The sequence below is a fragment of the Haliotis cracherodii genome, unplaced genomic scaffold (genome assembly GCF_022045235.1).
Source record: "Haliotis cracherodii isolate W230 unplaced genomic scaffold, xgHalCrac1.p SCAF_13, whole genome shotgun sequence".
Classification (NCBI taxonomy): Eukaryota; Metazoa; Mollusca; class Gastropoda; order Lepetellida; family Haliotidae; genus Haliotis; species Haliotis cracherodii.
In genome coordinates, this window is record NW_027266268.1 from 19154903 (window position 1) to 19176036 (window position 21134).

A 21134-nucleotide genomic window follows, 5' to 3' on the forward strand; every position below is an offset into this window, starting at 1 on the left:
ATTAAACCTTTTTGTCGGGAAACAAAATACTAACTGGTTAGTAAAATCTACTTAGATGTTAGTGTCTGAGTGGACAGTGAAATTCACTAAGTTAGTAAACTTTACAAACAAGTGTATGTAAACACTGTCATGAGCCTTTAAGCTTTCATGTGATAGGGATACGTGAATGGTCATTTTGACAAGTGTTGAAGCATTATTTCTTTCCCCGGAATAAGTAGCTCATTGCCTTGAAATGTATGACTGTGAATTTGAGCTAACCGAACTACCGGGTCAGGACTCTAATCGTAACAAACTCCTTCCGGGTCTGGAAACTCTCGTATATTTAATGTAAAGAGCATTCATTTCTGAAGCCCGGGCAAGTGTCTACGTGCATCCGCGGGGATCTCACAGAATGGAGGTCTCACAGAAGCCCGTCTTGTTCATACTCATCATTGTAGGACTTGCAAACATCTGCAGCTCACATCAACCAATGTTTGAGAGTCTGCGGTTTGAAATAGACACATTTTCTGAAAGAATGAAAGGTGCGTTTGAGAAATTCGCTGAAGGGTTGGATTATTTCAATTCAAAACTGGAGGATATCAACAACGGCTTAAACACTACCCTCGACCAACTTCAAGACAAAACAGGCGAAATTGAAGATAAACTCAACACTGGACTCAATATTTCCCACGCTCACGTCAAAGAAGCGGAGCGACTCACTGACATGCGTTTCGCAAGAGTAGAGGGTGAAATGCATGGTATGCAGAAGGACGCCGCCACAGTGCAAGCCGGGATTAGAAGAACACAAGGTCGGTGAAAAGGGTAACGCCATAACATGAAACAAATGTTTGGGGGAAGGGGGGGGAGGGAAGGGGGCGTGTTATGGATAGCGCTGCCATGAATAAATGACACAGCGAAAGTGGGATCGCCAAAACCTATCGCAGCTGTAGGTGGAGGGAAGGCATGACAAAATGACAGTTTCATTATTGTCATTTAAATTATATTTAGGGACTGATCAATCAGTCATATATGCAGCGTGAAGGACCACAATGTACGTGTCCTCGGGCACCCGTGAAGATCCGGGGTAGAATAGGTCTTCAGCAACCCGTGCTTGCTGTAAAAGGCGACTATGCTTGTCGTAAGAGGTGACAAACGGAATCGGGTGGTCAGGCTCGCTGACTTGGTTGATGCATGTCATCGTATGCCAATTGCGTGGATCGATGCTCATGATGTCAATCACTGTATTGTCTGGTCTAGATTCGATTATTTACAGACCGCCCTAATATAGCTGGAATATTGCTGAGTGCGGCGTTAAACAACAAACAAACAAACATCCTTGAAATAAACGTAACTGCAATTACTTCGTCATTTGAAAATTGCAAGATGCGATGTTAAATGTTAAACTTTATCACTGCATCTCGTTTCAGTATGGTTTAGGTAACTATTTAACACTTCGTCCACAACACCAGATGTACACACTACCGGCTGTGGCGACATATGTCGAGTAGCCGGGGTTATAAACATATATCCTGGTACACATATCTCGCATTGTGTTCTGGGCGTGTAACGGCGTATATTTAAGTGATAAGTTCCGTCTGCGTCTGTGATATGGTGCAGTAATCTATACGATATATCAAATACCAAGCTTTATGAAACAAGAAATGGATCGAATGCACAATTATTAACTGTTATATTATACATTATAAAATATTTCCTTCGAAATAAAGTCCGTCAGTGCTTATAAGCGGAGGAAAAATGAACACCATAGATTTTCACGCAGTTGTTCAACACATCAAACCATTCGTAAGTGAGTGAATGTTGTTTTCCAACGCAGTCAGCAATATTCCAGCCATATCGCCGTAGCGAAAATCCACTGAAAGAGAGCACGAAAAACGATCGTCCCACGCAACTGTGAGGAACCAGCTCTCCGACACTATCCGACAAGCATGGGCAATTGTGAACCTGTAGTCAAGCATTAAGAAAACTTCATTATGCTTTCTTTTCATCATAAAAATATTGAAAGATGTATGTAAAATAGAAACATTAATCGCCATTAAAAATAGTAGTATTAATAAAGGCATTACCAGCATTCTTAATATAATTTCTCAGTAAATCCAATATATGTATATCCAATAAGATTCTATAAATTGCTACACTTATATGCCCCATGTGCCAATGTTACATTTATGTCTACTGAATTGAAATAAAGATATTAAAAAAAATAAAAATTGTGGACCTGTACTAAACCCGAAACACAACAAGATGAAAAAACATGAAATATTTGGCAGATGAAAACCTATTTATTATGTGTAATAGCATAACATATTGAGATCATCGGCTAATGGGAAATCGGCACGTGAAAATCCGGGAAAGAATTGGTCTTCAGCAAAACCATGCTTGTCATAAGAGACGACTAACGGGATTCGGTGGTTAGACTTGCTGAATTGGTTGATGAATGTCATCGTATTCCAATTGCGTTGATCAATGCGCAAGATGTCTATCACTGGATTGTCTGGTCCAGACTCAATTATTTACAGCGCGCCGTCATAAAGCTGGAATGTTGATGAGTGCGGCGTTAAAAAAAAAATTCTGTCAGGAAATATATCTTAATCAACGTATATCTTAAAATCAATATAAATATTCTTCAACTATAAGCAATGCAGGTATTGCAGTAACTGACCTCTACATAACAGAGACCGCCTCCGTGGTCTAGTGGTAAAGCGTCCACCCGGTGAGCGGAAGGTTCGATACCCGGGTGCGTCATACCAAAATACGTTAAGAGATGGTACTTGTTGTTACCCTGTCTGGCGCTCGGCATTAAGGGGCTAAAACAACGACTGGTCGGCTCAGAGTCAGTATACTGCGGCATGGTATCTCAGTGGGCTAGCACTATAAATCGGCATCAGTCCGGGCTAGTACAAGGAGCCACACGTGCATACGTGGCCCCTTGCCACGGCAGTAAGAGAAAACTGATGTCAGTGTATAAAACAAAGTGGTGGGACAAGTTACAGTCAATACGAGGGGCGAGGGGAAGAAATAAACTGAGAACCTACAGACGTTTCAAACACCATTACGATACGGAAGATTACGTGAAGAAACCACTGAGTCGTTGCCACAGAAGTGCGCTCGCTAAATTTAGATGCGGGGTAGCCCCATTAAAGTTAGAAACTGGCCGCTATTCTAATACTCCAGCAGAAGAGCGATTTTGTTTTAACTGTAGAGACTGTGTGGAGGACGAGATACACGTCTTACTTGTATGCCCACTATATAATGATGTGAGAACAGATCTTCTTAAACGATGTACTTTTACCGATCCGTATTTCAAAGGCTATTCCTACTGTGAGCAATTTACATTAGTTCTATCCAGCTCCGATCTCACCTTTTACGTGGCCAAAACCTGCTATGATATTTTATTGAAGCGCCGATCTATTTTATATTCATGATGTATATATTGTATGTATACTCATTTTAGTATATAAGTTGGTTTTATGATTATATCGTCTCTCATAAGTCGTTTTACGTCTGGCCGTAAGTTTTAAGCATGTTTTGATTTATATGTGTACTGTACAATGTACCTTATGGGTGAGACGCAAATAAATTATTGTCTGTCTACGTCACTACATAAGTGCAATAATCTTGAACGCGACGTTAAACCCCATTTCACCTCACCTCACCACACCTCACCTGCATAACAGATATTATATGTTTCACATGTGCGGCTTAACACACTGTCACTCCTGCTGTGAGGCAGATGCCCATGATGCAAGCCTACCGAGCCAGATTAACATAGCGGGAGCCAGTGATTTGTGTGAACTTCACGTCACAGGGTCGGCACACATGGTCTGTCCGACTGTGAGACAAGAGTCAGTTATGCAATTTAACAACCTGAGTGAATGTCATTCTTAAACGATGACATAATCATCCCTTTGTTCGTGATTGGGCGGTGGGGTAGCGCGACCTTCAAATTTCTTATTGTTTTCCAGATTTTTTTTTTTTATGTGTTTAACGCTTAAGTGAACAAAATGCATCCCCCAAATTTTGACATTTTTTTGGGAAGGTTTCCGGAAGACGGAAACCTACACTTTTTTTGCTGTGAATCATCCCTTTGTTCGTGATTGGGCGGTGGGGTAGCGCGGTGGTAAAAGTGTTCGCTCGTCAAACCTTTTATGGTCCGGTTTCGATTCTAAATGTTGTACAAGAATAACAAGAACAGTATTATTGCCAGTCAAACTAAAAAAAATAAGTTATAGATATAGAAAACAAACTATGATCATTTACATTTATTGATAGCTGAAAACTAAAATAATTAGGATGACATAAGTATGTCCCTTTCCCGATTGGGGGGCACGGATGACCCATTCGTCTGAGACGCCGCGATTCGCTGTGCAGAGTTGCGTCTCTTTGTCACGCCAGAAACCTATGATTGTGGGTTCGAATCCCGGTTCGCCCAAATTATGTTTCTAGGTTTGTTAGCACCATACCCGTGTTCGTGGGTTTCACCGAAGTGAGGCCAGAGGCCTGCATCACTTCGGTCTTTCCTGTCACATTAAGCTGACACTCCGTGGTATAACTGCAATATTGTTAAAAGCAGCGTTAAACCTAACTCACTCACTCACGCACTCACTTACTCACTTTTCATATGAATCATCAAACCAGCAGCAAATTGTAATAATTTTGACGTAAATTGTAATAACAACTTAAATTGTAATAATATTTGACGTAAATTGTAATGCGCAAATTGTAATAAATATTGACGTAAATTGTAATAATCTCAACTTGCGGTAAAATGTAATAACTTTTTACGTAAATTGTAATAACCTTTTAAGTTTAGTTACAAAGGCGTTAAATGAATAGAACCTATCCTTGTCAGGGTTGGTACAGGGTTTATCGTACAATCGTCTTTAAAGTATGGGTGTGGGGGAGGATTGAGGTCGTTATCGTACATTGTTGTATAATTATATTTATATATAAACGCATTGGAATTTCATTTCTATGGTACTTACGTAAATTGTAATAGCCTTACTACCATAGTGTCCAAGACGCCAATTGACTAGAAATGATCTTTGTCAGTTGAGCTTGCGTTTCACATGTACAATTCGAGAAATACTGTGTATGATTACAAAACTGTTAAGTTATGGATGGTTGGTATAGGCTTTATCGTACAATCGTCATTAAAGGGTGGTGTCAACATCGATAAATTTAAATGACTGAAAGACCCATCCTCGGGTTCAAAATGATGGGTTACACAACCGTATATTCGACAAATAACTTAATTGTGACATATTGTTCAATACTCTTATAAGGCTATTCAAGATGTTTTTTGCATGACTTGCTTCAACAGTACGTTCACCAGTTCGACACGACTGAACGAGTGATGACGAAGGGTACAAACACAGGCTGGTCAACCAGTGTGTCGATTTGCAGTGGACACGCTATACGAGTTGATAAGGAGTACATGATCCTTTTCTTGAAACAAACGAGGGAATTTAATCATATTTATACAATTCATTTTATTGTGACGAAGAATTCAAATACAACAAATGAGTTGACAGATCCCGTGCATACACAAATAACATCCGGTATCTTCGGATAACTCTTGTACAGTTTCAAAGAGTATACGAATTATTATAAATTTCTTGCAATCAATTGCTGAAATATATCTGCTTGTATCCAAATAGAAAGGAATTGAAAATTTATAATGAAAATATGTCACTAAAGTAAATTTTCTCTTTGACCTTGAAACGTACTTGAAGATCATTAAACTCGACAATCGTTGGTGGATTGCGCCAAGAAACCTTGATACGAATTATATACGTACAATCCCCTGAAAACATAACCTCATCTGAAAGATTAAGAGGATTAAAGTAAATTGGGCTAACATCAAGCACTGTAATAACATACTCTCTTAAAATTCCAATGAAATGACTGGTGACTTACCAAAAAGTCAAATTATATTTTGCTCCGATTTTTTTACCTAGTTCTAATTGCCTACTCTTATCACTTTTTTTTCTGAAATTGAGTTAAAACTTCTAAATTTGAGACTGCAATATATGTCTTCAGAGGGTATTTCATACACTATATAACAACTGTTTAACCCATTTCAAATTTGGTTTCATGCTGAATCGCTCTTTTCAACTACTGCTAACACACTTTAAATGCAAGGAAAGCATCCCAAACATATATTTTTATATATAAATACATTGTGTTGATAACCACGTACTTAACCTAAAGAAAAAACACTCAAGTGAGTTTATATATACTCTTCAAAAAAAGAAACTTGACATTGACTTTCAAAATGTAATATAATGCGATTGTTTCAAAATAGGACACAGAAACCATAATTGAAACACTGTTTGAAGATCAATGTACACAATGTTCAAAACATTAATCGTGTCACCTAGACAGACACACGTACACGATACAGTTAATGTCACAGGGGTACAGAAAATGTCAGTATCGATTGTGCCCACCACGTGCATCAATCACCGCTTGACACCGACGACCCATAGTTGCAATCAAGTTGTCAATAACACGCTGTTGGATGTGCTGCCATTCATGCTGAAGTGCATTCCTTCTGCGAACGCGTCGATCCAACTCGTACCACAGATGCTCAATCGGGGACAAATCTGGTGACCGGGCTGGTCAAGGTAATGTCTGGATGTTGTGCTGTAAGATGTCCTGACAAACACGTGCAATATGCGGTCGAGCGTTGTCCTGCTGGAACTGTCCGCCATGAACGTTGACGTGAGGAAGAACGTAAGGCTGTAGGATCAAGTCTCTGTAACGCACACCTGTCAATGCACCTGCCACATGCACGAGAGGCGTCCTACCACCGTGATGAATTCCAGCCTATACCATGACACTCCCGCCGCCAAATGGTACAACCTGCTGCACACAGTTGGGGGCGTAACGTTCACCCCGACGTCTGTAGACACGTGTGCGCACCTTCAGCACGTGTGAGTAGGAAACGGGACTCGTCTGTAAACAGTACATTTCTCCACCTTGCACGTGCCCATCTAACCCTCGGTTGGCACCAAAGCAGACGGTCCGCCAGATGACGTGGGGTCAATACATGACGTCGAACAGGTCTTCATACAAAAAGTCCAGCCTCCCTTAGTCTGTTGCGTACCGTTTGATCATCTGATATTCTGCGTACACCAGGGATCTGTGTGGTTGTAGACGTGGCTGTGGTAGTGCGGTCTCGGAGGTGTCGCAGCAGGATGTATCGATCTTGTGCTTGGGTTGTCACCCTTGGTCTTCCTGACCTTGGTCTGTCGTCAACTCTGTTGGTGTTGTTGTATCGGGTCCACAGTGCGGAGATTGTCTGTCTGGATACGCCAAAGTGCCTGGCCACTTCTTGCTGAGCTACTCCAGCTTGTAATCTCCAAATGGCGTCGTTGAGCTGCATTCAGCCTTGGCATTCTGTCACCGCCTCTATTGCCGTTAAGGACTGTATGAACAGTTGTTGATGTGGATTTTTATACCCATTCAGCAGGGGGGCCTACATGCCTAAATGCAGGATCCTGTGCTGCACGTTTTTACAGGTGGTTGCGTTTGGATGAAGCTGTAAAATTGATCCCCAAACCCTACGTATATGTGCTTTGCATGTGTTTTCGCGAATTATAGACACATCATCTTTCTGTTTGACTTATTTGGTTCTCATTTAATGTAATTATTTTAGATATTTGGCAAAAAGTGGTTTTACATCTATGTCAAGTTTCTGTTTTTGAAGAGTATATACACAACAATGTTCGATATATCAAGTTTCAAAAAGTTCTCACACCCCACACTAAGTCATATTTAATTGTACGATAAATGCTGTACCAAACTTCCCTAAGCATTTTGTACCTTAGTATATATGTATGTAATCCAACTGTTCGGAGTACAGTTAAATATATATATATATATATATATATATATATATATATATATATATATATATATATATATATATATATATATATATATATATATATATCGAGCTATATTCGTACCGAAACATTATATATATCGAGCTATATTCGTACGGAATAAATTATATATATCGAGCTATATTCGTACGGAAAATTTTTTGACACACACAGTTATTATATTTGTGAACAGTTATCCTTATTACAACTATTGATATGTAAAGGGACCTTGAAAAGTAATGATACGACTGACATAGAGCTCACATTTACTGGCATTACATACACACCTACATACGCGCACACACACCTACATACGCGCACACATACATAAATTCATACATACATACATACATACATACATACATACATACATACATACATACATACATACATACATACATACATATGTGTGTATGTGTTTGTATGTATGTGTGTGTATGTGTGTATGTATGTATGTGTGTATACTGATGAGGGCATAGTGTCGGAGATAAATATAATTTGATTTCTTAGTTAGTCACTATTCTTTTCATTGGAATGTTAAGAAGGTATGCTATAATTTCAATATTCTATTACAGTGCTTGATGTTAGCTGGAATTATTTTAATCCTCTTAAACCCCCAGAGAAGATTGTCCTCTGAGGTAATTTTTGTCCGTATATATGTCACAAATTAGTGATAACTTATGAAAAACGTAATTATCTGTGTCGACAATTATGTAGCGCATTATACGTGAGGTACCAAATTTGGTATCAAGGTTGCTTGGCGCAATCCGCCAACGATTGCCGAGTTTAATGATCTTAGAATACTCTTCGTATAAGGTCAAAGAGAATATTTACGTTAGTGACAAAACCCTTTTCATTATAGATTTCTCATCCTTTCAATTTTGATCAAAACAGATATATTTCAGCAATAATTGATTGCAACAAATTTATTATACATTCTGATGCTCTTTGAAACTCAACAAGACATGCCCGAAGATACAGGATATTATTGGTGTATGCTTTGAATTTTGATTTCGTGCCGTGATCATGATTGATTCTGTTTTCGTTGTTGGGGCAAGGAGTTATTATCCCAGCAAAAGTTGACAGTAAGTTGTTGTTAGTTCTTCATGACATATAAAAGGAATCCAGACAGTTAGATTTATTCATTTATTTCATTAAATATATTTATTCCTATGAAAGGAAATATTTTATGTTATATTAATGATCCATATGTTAATCATATATTGCTACAAATATTGCATACGTTAACATGGTTTGCATTTATTCATTATTATTTCTTTATCTGTGAGAAGTTCACAGATATCGAGTATACACAATATCTAATAGTATATGCAATGTAGGTAAAGAATATCCACGCCCCTCTTTTGATATTAATAAAAACATTGTATATAATGTTATGTATTAAGTATTCTCCTTTCCCATGCATGGGAAATCTATGCTGCATTTGCTGACGACTGGTTTTTTTTCCTTTGACATTGCACAGGAGATCTGTCGCTCATGTGTTGTATTTGAATTCTTCGTCAAAATATAATGTATAAATACGATTGAATTGTCTCGTTTGTTTCAAAGAAACGGTCATGTGCTCCTTATCAAATTAAGTAAACATCCAATGCAAATCGACATAATTTCAGGGTCCGGTTGCACAGAGCTCTCTTCGGTAACTCGTAACTCAATGTTATTGCAATGGACTCCTAGCTAAGCTACTATTGGATGATAAATCAATTAACCTATTTGTCGAATAGACGTGCGTAATGTAATCCATCAATTTTAACCCGAGGATGGATCTTTCAGTCATAAATTTCGATGTGTACAGTTGCTAGAGTATCATTCTAACAATACAGACATGACGCAAGCTGCATATAAAATAATTGATAAAGGTAGTCCTTGCGGGTTCACATACCTACATGTTCATCGTCCAGGACATTGTCATTATTTGCTTTACATCCTCCGAGCAACGTTAAAAAAATTGAAACTTGAATAATAATAAATTGATATTATGTATATGAACATTTGCTAGTTTAATTCAGTTTAAACATATCTTATTCACAGAACAAAATGAGAATTGTATTGGGGACAAATTCTTGCAACTTAGTAAACCCCTCTCCGCATAAAATATGTACAAATATACAGTTGCAAAATAAATAAATGTGCTTCGGTCAGTAAAAGTCAGACTTTCCACAATTACACATCACTATATTTGTGTAAGTTTGTTACGTTATAATTATTCCATTGTGTATATTACTACCTACTTTGCCAATTGAAATATGATTCCATTAGGTTAAATATGAACAATTATGATGAAAATCGTCAATAGGACATATTACAATTAAGTACAAAACACACAGAGTATTTCTCAAATAAATAAGAAGACTAAGTTCATTCTAGTAATTAATCCTCTTCTGGACAACCATAGAAATGAAATTCCAATGCGTTTATATATACATATGATTATACAACAATGTACGATAACGACCTCAATTCTCCCCCACACCCATACTTTAAAGACGATTGTACGATAAACCCTGTACCAACCCTGACAAGGATAGGTTCTATTCATTTAACGCCTTTGACACTAAACTTAAAAGGTTATTACAATTTACGTAAAAAGTTATTACATTTTACCGCAAGTTGAGATTATTACAATTTACGTCAATTTTTATTACAATTTGCGCATTACAATTTACGTCAAATTTTATTACAATTTAAGTTGTTATTACAATTTAAGTCAAAATTATTACAATTTGCTGCAAGTATTACAATGTAGGTTCGATTCCCGACCTACAAATGTAGGTGCAATGTGTGAAGCTGGTGTCCCCCGCCATGATATTGCTGGAATATTGCTAAAAGCGACGCAACATCATACTCACTCACTGAAAGTGCTGTGTGTTTAAAGGAGAATATTAACAACTGGACATTTCACTTGGAACAGCGGGAAGAGCCTGGAAAGTTCAAGGCATTATTCGTGTTTACCTGCTGAATGATTAACTGAGTGAGTGATTATTGTTTAATTCCCCTTCAGAAATCTGGCAGTTATTTGCGGACATTTTGATCGGACCAAAAGTATTTCAGAAGATAGTGATTCCATCTTCATCTCAGTTAAAGATCAGTACAGGAGAAGATTCCAAAAGAAAGACGTTTGATAAATATGTGTCCAACACAATCACCATTAACAACAAAGAGCGACGAGTTTTTAAACCATACAGGTGTTTGGTTGGCTGGTTTGTTGTTTAACGCCGCATTCAGCAATATTCCAGCTATATGACGGCGGTCTGTAAATAATCTGGACCAGACAATCAAGTGATTGACATCATGAGCATCGATCCAAGCAATTGGGATCGATGACATGCATCAAGTAAGTCATCGAGCCTGACCACCCGATCCCGTTAGTCGCCTAAACAGGTTGACGGACAGTAAATTCATATGCCTTGGTAGTGATTCCTGGGAATGGCGTCAGTATGGAACTAAAAGCAAATCGTGAGTGACTGAGTGAGAAAGCATATTGGTTTTCGCCTCCCTTATTCCAGCAAAGTCACAGCGGGGGGCAGCAGACATGGGCTTCACGCATTGTTGGGAATCGAGCCAGGGCCATCGTTGTGACGAGCGAACGCTTTATCCGCGCTTCATAGGCTCTCGTGTCATACATTACTCGACAATGTACTTGAACCTTATCTGTTATGGTGTAAACAAACAACTTTATGTCAACAACTTTCTGAACAACGCATATTACAGAGAGTACGTTAATGACATGTGGTGCTATACACTATCCCAGGAACGGTAACAGGATATGCAACTCAAGTTATAATGTCATGTCCACGAAACATAACACTGTTAAAAGAAAACATGCACGTAAACACCCCACGTACATGTGACAAGCACACCGCTTGATTGTTATTAAGTGCGGTGTTAGATGGCAAACAAACAACCAAGACTGATGTGAAAACAGTTCTAAATTTTCTCCGATGACCGGGGCACGGGTTGCCCAGTCGTCAAAGGGTCCACAATTCGCGGTTTGTCAGCACCAAAGCCATGCCCGAGGGTTTCTCCCATGTACAAAACGCCCAAGATCAGCATGACATCGGGCTTTCCTCCACATCAAGATGACACACCCAACCCACTCACTCAGTGTTCAAATGACTCAATTCAAACATCCTTGTGGCTCATAACTGAAGGTGTAAGTCACTTTGCTAAAGCTGTGCGCTAAATGTCTTTGAGGCAGAGTAATATTATCTTAACGTTTAGTGTCTTGGAGACATGCCGCTAATAGCAATCGGTTCAGAAAAGAATTTAAGGTGTGGTGAAATGGGGTTTTTAACGTCGCGTTTCCTTCTTAGTATACAGTATATAGTGTCTGCTTGTACTAGTACGAACTTTTGCAGGTTTAACAGTGCTATTCTACTGAGATACCATGCAGTTTTGATATGGATATCCCACTCAGACACAGTATACTGACTCCGAGTCGGTCAGCCCTAAGTGTATCCATCTAATGCCGCGTTCCGGGCAGGTAACCACAAGAACAATCTTTTAACGTATTTTGATTATGACACGGCCGGGGATCGAACCACCCACTTTCTGCTCTTTAGACAGACGCTGTATCTATCAGGCAACGGTTAGCAGTCGGTCGTTGTGAATGAGAAAAATCAATATATATATATATATCATGTAGAGTGACGAAGTATGGTTCTTTGTCGTCATCAAAAACGTCATTACTTATATGACGTCATCATTTCGTTTGTTCGTTTTACGTCAAACTGTTTGTTTGCATTACGTCAACGTCGATGTTGGTCGTGTATTAATTAAAACGCGTGTGCAATGTATTGATTTACAGCACGCTCATCTTGAACCAAATAAATAATGAAATGTTATCTTTCAACAGAAACAAGTGAAGCCATTGCGGATGCCATTGGGGAAATAAAACAGGATTACGAAGATTTCAAGAGGAGGACCTCCACATTATGGAATGTTCAGGCCAGCGTGATGTCAGTCCTAGAACAGGTTGACATCAACAAGGAGGAACTGTCCACTGAGATCACCAATATGTCCAAGGATCTGACTGTTGTTGTCAAGTATGCAGTGCGTCCCCTCCACACAGCCATGTTAAACGTTGTCGAAGAAATATCTATACTCAAAGAGAAACTTAATTCTATAGGTAATATCATACTTATATTATTACGGATATTACACATTCAATTAAATCTCAGAAAAGTGTAATTTAGATTTTTATCGGTTTGGGCTTTTCTCTAGATTTACATTTCTTTCTCTTCTTACCATAATATTTCCTGAGACATAAGTTTAGGTCCTAATTTGACACTATCGACATTATTTTATTGCAACCTGCATTTACGTGAGTGAGTGAGTTTGGTTTAACGCCGCTTTTAACAGTATTCCAGTTATATCACGGCGTGTCAGCTTAATGTGGGAGGAAAGCCCCAAGTGATGCAGGTCTGAGACGTTTACCAATTAGATGAAACCCACGGGTACGGGTAGGGTGCTGACAAACCTAGAAACATTATCGGGGCGAACCGGGATTCGAACCCACAATCATAGGTTTCTGGCATGCCCAAGGGACGCAACTCTGCACAGCGCATCGCGGCGCCTTAGACGACTGGGCCACCCGTGCCCCCGCATCCTGCATTTAAAGTGTAAATGTACTGTTTCATTGACACGTATGCATGGTGCAAAAACCCTTGGGTTACAGGAAAATATAATGTCTATTTTGTAGGTATCCAAAACGATTGCCCCCTTCACTGGAAGAGGTTTCGAAACTCGTGTTTTTTGCATGTGACTGAACCCTCCTCGTGGAAAATAGCAAAGGTAAGATTTTGCGCACAAGTGATCATATTTGTTTGTTTGTTGTTTAACGCCGTACCCAGCAATATTCCAGCTATATGACTGCGGCACGTAAATAATCGAGTCTGGAGAGACAATTCAGTGATCGATATCAAGAGCATCGATCCACGCAATTGGGATACGAAGACATGCACCAACCAAGCCAGCGAGCCTGTTCACCCGATCCCGTTAGTCGCCTCTTACGACAAGCATAGTCGCCTTTTACGGCAAACATGGGTTGCTTAAAACCTATTCTTACCTAGGTGTACATGTAAAACATTGGTGCTGGTATAATATATAACAGCCTGTGATCAAACACAGTACTACAATCGAACGTAAACGTTTCATCATCACAGTTTCATGTGATATATATAACTAATTGAAGTGAATTCCGACATTTGGAGGAGAGCGGAAGGTCCGGGGTTCGATCCCCGGCCGCGTCATACCAAAAGACGTTAAAAGATGGTACCTATGGTTACCCTGTCTGGCGCTCGGCATTAGGGGGCTAAAACAAGGACTGGTCGGCTCGGAGTCAGTATACTGTATCTGAGTATTCAACTGCGGCATGGTATAAGTGAGCTAGCACTATAAATCGGCAGCAGTCCGGACTAGTACAAGCAGCCACACACACACAAACGTGCATGCACGTCGCTATATAAGTGCAATAATCTTTGACGCGACTTTATAACCAATTTCACCTCACCTCACCTCCGTCATTTTAAACACCCAATGCTATTCATAGTGTGCCAGATTCGCAGGGGATCCTTGTCGTGCTCACCATGAGGTCGGGTCAGTCTCGTAAAACATACTTCGTTCCACAAGGTTCGCGACCAACACAGGTCGTGTGATACAGTATTTCAACTTTACGTTCATTGATGTTTAACCTTATACAATGCATCGAACAAATGTTTCTTTTCTTTATTCAGTTTATGTGTAAAGAGATGAACGCTTTCCTGGTTGAAATCTATTCACAAGAAGAGGCCGAGTTTGTGTCAAACATTCCAGGAAACGGTAATTGCTCAAGTTAACATATATGTTAAAACAAAGTAGGGGTTATTGAAAATAATATACGATAGATTTAATACAATTTAATGTTTAGTAAAGGGTTATTAGTGATCATGTGTCGCCATGTTGTCTAAGGCGCTGCTATTCGAAGTGCAGAGTTGCGACCCTTGGGCATGCCAGAAACCTATGATCGTCGGTTCGAATCCCGGATTTTGTTTCCGGGTCTGGCACCAGTGCTCATGGGTTTCACCATTGTGGTAAACGTTTGTGAGACTTGCATCACTTCACGTTTTGCTCCACATCAAGCTGACACGCCATGATAAATCGGGAATGATTTTCAAAGCGTCGTTAAACCCAACTAAATCATTCACTTACTTAAGGGGTGTTTTATAAGCGCTTCAAAGACTTTTACAACTGCACGTGTAGAAGATGCAAGGCCGTGTAACATGTACATTTAAGAATGCATCCTTAGTGACTGTGATCAGGTGTCTTGCTCAAAAGTTGTGCATCAGCGACAACAATTATGTTCGATGCTTTTCCTTATTTTGACCCGTATCATATATTGGTTGGTTGGTTTGTTGTTTAACGCCGCACTCAGTTATGATATATATGACGGCGGTCTGTAAATAATCTAGTCTGAACCAGACAATCCAGTGATTAATATCATGAGCATCGATCATCGCAATTGGGATCGATGGCATGCATCAACCAAGTCAGCGAGCCTGACCACCCGATCCCGTTAGTCGCCCCTTACGACAAGCATAGTCGCCTTTTACGGCAAGCATGGGTTGCTGAAGGCCTATTCTACCCCGGATCTTCACGGGTCGTACCAAATACATATATTTATTTTTTCGCGTCTACCAGTCTCATTTGTATATTTCGGGCGGTCGGGTAGCCTAGTGGTTTAAGCATTCCCGGGTTCGATTCCCGACGTATGTGTGAAGCCCATTTCTGGTGTCTCCCGGCGTGATATTGCTGGAATATCGCTAAATGCGGCATAAAACCATACTCATTCACTCATTTGCATATTTGAAATCAATATCATAACTCAATTATTTACTTTAAATTACTTTAATTTACTTTCATTTTCTTTAATTTCCTTCAACGTTTGTATACGAGCTCACCACTTTTACTTATTGTAAGCCGTGTTTCTTGAACATGCTTATCATGGTTTTGTCCAATTTTTCATCATGATCCAGTCTTTACCAACCTCAAACACGTCTGAATGTTTAGCAGATCTGTTGTCATTACATCTTCCCGAGGCAAGAGAGTAAATTGACTTTAAACGTCCAGTTTCCACCATTGCCGAACCAGGCTGGAATTCCCTGGCTCGATCGTAGCGCCACCAGTGGCTATTACGAGTTATGTCCCTTCTATGCCTCTCCTATGGACCAATCAGATTCCACCTCTCGTATCACTTGCATTTGCTTCAAACAAAATGATAGCGCCCAGTCAAGACGATCTGATTGTTAATCAAGATCTATATTGTGATAAATCTTACATCGCGAAGTGCATCAAATCACGTGAGCACCTTTATTTAAAACATGAAAAGATAAGTTCTGTTAACAACGGGTTGGCGGTGCTTTGCAAATCCTGCAATCGACGGAAATCTGCATGACAGTTCACAAACCGGATATCGATTTCGTAGCGCGATTTTGATTTGACTGGACTTTTGTTGTCAGTTAACGCCCTTGCCTCGGGAAGATGTCATTCTTGGGTACCTTATTTATTCACGAAATCAAGAGATGACAGTTGACATGCGCTAGGTAGTAAAATAGAAATTAAGCCATCCGTATATGTAATGCGACGTTACGAGTGTAAGAACGAGTACTTTGAGTGCAATAGAAATGTATGAATTATTTCGCAACGTTCGTATGAATGTAATAGTCTCGTTAAGTAAGGATACAATTGTACCAAAGAAGTTGTTCATTCATAAACCTTACAAAATCCAATAGTACTGAGTGGGTAATATATATGAATAAACAACTTCTTTATTACAATTAGGAGCGACGTTTCGGTGTAGGTTCTAACATTGTTATCAAGCAAGTGAAGAACCTATACCGAAATTTGGGCGGTCGGGAAAGCTTAGTGGTTAAGGCGTTCGCTCGTCACGCCGAAAGTCCGCCGCCGTGATATTGCTGGAATATTGCTAAGAGCGGCGTAAAACCACTCACTCACTTTACCGAAATGTCGCTCCTAACTGTAATAAAGAAGTTGTTTATTCATATACCTTACCCATTAAGTACTCCAACTTCTTAATGCCTCTCAAAGAAGGTGTCCACACTAAATTGTTTGCAGTGTGTTTGGTAAAGGAAGCCGTGTGAGAAGCTGTAAATGACTTCATAAATATAGCGAGTGAGTGAGTTTGGTTTTACGCCGCTTTTAGCAATATTCCAGCAATATCACGGCGGGGGACACCAGAAATTGGATTCACACATTGTACGCATGTCGGGATTCGAACCCGGGTCTTCGGCGTGGCGAGCGAACGCTTTAACCACCATGCTACCCGACCGCCTCTCATAAATATAACGTCCATAATGGTGGCACGTCATAACGGTATTACAGTAGTGTCTGTAGAGCCGTTTTGCGCTTGAAAAAAATAGTTTTACACTATTTCTCGGAGTTTGATCAACTCCTTTATTTCAAACAGTACACCCGAAGCTGCCTGCACTGCCATTGAAATAGGTGCAGCTATGTGAGAAGGGGTTTTCAGGATTTTCTTAATGAATGTTGTCAATGTTTTACAAAACGTTTTATTTAAGAAAAATGGGTTGCTCAAACACTTTAGAAAGTAAAATAACTTTTTCTAATGTTTGGAGTTGGCCAATTCACCTACCAATAATCTAGTCTTCTAACTCGTTCACTTCTATACATATATATATCGTGGTGGGTAGCGTATCAGTTTTAACCGTTCATTCTTCGCGCCAATTCCCCACATGGGCATACCGTGGCGATCACTACTACAGTAAACTACGGTTATAACGAACCCAAAGTGACCACTAATTTTAATTCGTTATAGCCGTAGTTCGTTATAAGCAAATGTACGGAATATATACAGCAAATGGATAGGACCCAAAAATATAGTTCGTTATAACCGTCAGTTCGTTATAAGCGTGTACGTTATATACGTAGTTTACTGTATATCAGAAACTCCTATGTGTCCTATTTGTTCGTACAAAGTCATGAAATTATTCTTCAGGATACACTACTGTCCTCTATATGGCAATACTTGATAATACCATGACCGATTATGTTATATGGTGGATTAATATTACTTGTATACGCTCTTGTGCAGTTGTTTTAGTGGAAGCGCTCACTCTCGTTCTGATGGAAGGGGGTGAATGTTGTTTTACGCCACATCCAACAGCTATTTCACGCCGATCGGTAAATTGAGATTATCGAGCATGGGTCCGGCAAACCAATATTTGACAATGGGGGCAGGGATCCACGCCGTCGGGACATCATGACTCACAATTGGACAGGTCTCAAATTTAAAAAACCCAGCCTCATTAGTCCATCATCATCCCATCAGTATCCCAAAGGGTCGGTTCGGTTTGATTCCCCCCCCCCCCCCCCCCCCCCGAATAATTTACCCAGCTAATAATTTGTACTTGTCGACGTCGACTAACATCAAACTAATAGTGTTCATCTGATGTAAGTCCCCTTTCTGAACACATGATATCTCTTCGTGTACATCCATGCTCTGTATAAGTTGTTAAGAAGTGTTATGTTATGTATATCAACCCTGATATAATTTTCAGTTAATCGTTGGTTCAATTTCCTGATTCGTCACGATTTACTTTTCCCCTTCATAACTGGTTTATTTCAATTCCTGTTTTGCAGATACATCAGGGATGTGGACTGGTGCCAACATTGGACGGAAGGGAACGTGGTTTTGGGAAGGAAGTAAAAGCGAAGTGTCTTTTGATGTATTCGGAGGTGGCCACCTGAGCGGGCGAGGCAGGAAGTATTGCGGCTTTCTCCTCCCTGAAACGCGTTCCCTTGATGACAAAAACTGTGGACGGGAACTTGGATATATTTGCAGAATGTTCAAAATCAAAAACTGATTTCTTAATCAGCCTACACCTATCATTAATAATTTCATTGTACATGATCTTCTCCTAGACTCAATTTTCGAAACTGAGTTGCGTCCCTTTGATGTGCCAGAAACCGATGATCTTGGTTTACAATCCGATTCGGCCTGATTACATTTCTATGTTTGTTCGTGGGTTTCACCAAAGTGAGAAACACCACTTCGGGATTTCCACCTTAATCAAGCTGACAACCCATGACATATAACTGTTCAAAGCGGCGCTGAACCCAATTCACTCACCCATTCATGCACGCACGTTTGCAGCAAATATACACATTTTACACTTCATATATCTCGCTGCTTTAAATAATTTAAACACGTTATGAGGGTAAATATATTCCCGATGACATGTTACCTTGAACACACTGACCAAAATGCTTACACAAAACCCTAGCTTTGCTGTTCATTTTTGACGGTACTATTGCCTTAAGTCAATGTCAATTTGGTTTTCCTATTTTGTAAAATGTTCATATATTTTTTTTTTAAAGACGAGGATGCATGTCCAAAGCAACGATATACATAATGTTATTACAACTAGTCATATACTTGTAGCTTTTGCTTGACTATCGTTCTATCGCTTGAATGATTTTGACATCAAATATCAAGGAAATCGTTTATTCATGGGGTATAACTAACGGGGATAGTACATAGTTATATTAGTTGTGGCGATATAGACTCAATGGCGTTACAGATATCTGCCTTTCACAAATCAAATTATGATGATATAAATCCTCAAAGGCATCAGGAATCTGGTATATTTGAAACATATGTCCCGGATATTACAAACTTTCCAACACTCTGGGAAACTCGCGTTTCGAAAAAAACTGCTTTCAGTGTTACATAGCGTAATATATACAAATACGTTGATATATTTCTTCCCTAGCCTTACATCTATCATTTATATAGCTTTTATATTTTTCTATTGCGTTTTACTCAAATGACGGTTCCCAGTCTATACTGTTAAAAGCGGCGTTAAAGCCAACTCACTCACTCACTACTAACACATTATATTCACCCTTTGTTCTTCTGCATATTCATGTGCAATGTTCCCATTTAAACTATACACCCTCAAAGAAACAATCTGCGCTGACGAAATGAAAAAAGAAATCGCATACACATTTGTTCGTAATGTTACTGCCGCTCCGCATATTGCCTTCCTTTAAAAAGGCAAATAGTTGTTCAAATAACGGTATACAGTGAAAATCTACTGTGCATAAATATTCGATCTTGTTAGTGTTTTGGGTTATACGGACATTTACTGACGAGGTATTTCTAAAGTATTACTGGGATATTAGATTAAATGTGTTTCATGTGTTTGGTACATTACATCATTACAACTGCAAGGTATTATGATATAGCCTTTAATCTGTACCTGTATAGGAGGCATTTCAATAAAATATGTATACCAGATGAACGTGTTGGAAATCTGTTGGTTGTTATGTAGCAACATATGCCAGTGTTATCATTACTTTATCCGCTGGTAACAGGCACAAGGTAACTGGCAAAATGAACTGTGATCACATGACGGTCGAGATAAGACGCTAAGGTTGAATTACATCCGAGATGGACTTTTAATTACCCCTGATAGTGGACCTCTCAGACCTATCCTCACAGTCTTCGAGAGCCTGGCCATGGATTTGCAAATTTACAGCTCATAGACAGACGTAAGTTATCAGGCAGACGTAAGTTAACAGAGTGCGAGCCACTGTTATTTGATACCGTCCTCATTTCGCATAACGACTGGGCACTATGAATCACTTGACGCAAAGGCGAACTTGCAAACTGACGAAAACAAACTTGGAGTCACGTATCATATCTGGGTCCCTGGCCTCGGGTGAGTGAACAAGCACTTAAAGAGCAACTGATAAATTATGGAGTCCGGTGCATAAAGGTTGACGAAAACGGTAAACTGAACATACCAGCGAAGTAAACAGTCCTTGCTAGCTAAGACAAAACTGTCATGGATGAGCAACTTCTTTATTACAATTGGGCGACGTTTCGGTGTAGATTTGCTTGATAACGGTGTTAGAATCTACAGCGAAACATCGACACATCATTTGCTTGATAACGGTGTTAGAATCTACACCGAAACGTCGCCCAATTGTAATTAAGAAGTTGCTCGTGGTAATAGTCTGTACTTCCAGATGCAAATATCAATCCTTGCACTATCAATTACGATGTTGAATCACAACAAACTCCGAAAGAATCGAGCTCACCAATTTTACTTATTGTAAGTGTACAGTATTTATCACGGATATATCTGTATGAATGAACACAGTTCACATGTCACTGAAGTGCCTGTACTACTCAGCCGGGATGTC

At 39.5% G+C, this 21134-nt stretch overlaps 1 protein-coding gene across 1 annotated transcript; it reads left to right on the top strand.

The window, feature by feature from the left end:
- Positions 1-337: 337 nt before the first annotated feature.
- Positions 338-20217, top strand: LOC139459697 (C-type lectin domain family 12 member B-like). The gene is made up of 5 exons (XM_071241333.1): positions 338-788; positions 12763-13035; positions 13609-13700; positions 14642-14726; positions 18564-20217. Exons 1-5 carry the CDS (start codon positions 392-394, stop codon positions 18785-18787), a joined length of 1071 nt encoding a protein of 356 aa, XP_071097434.1. The 5' UTR covers positions 338-391; the 3' UTR covers positions 18788-20217.
- Positions 20218-21134: the final 917 nt, after the last annotated feature.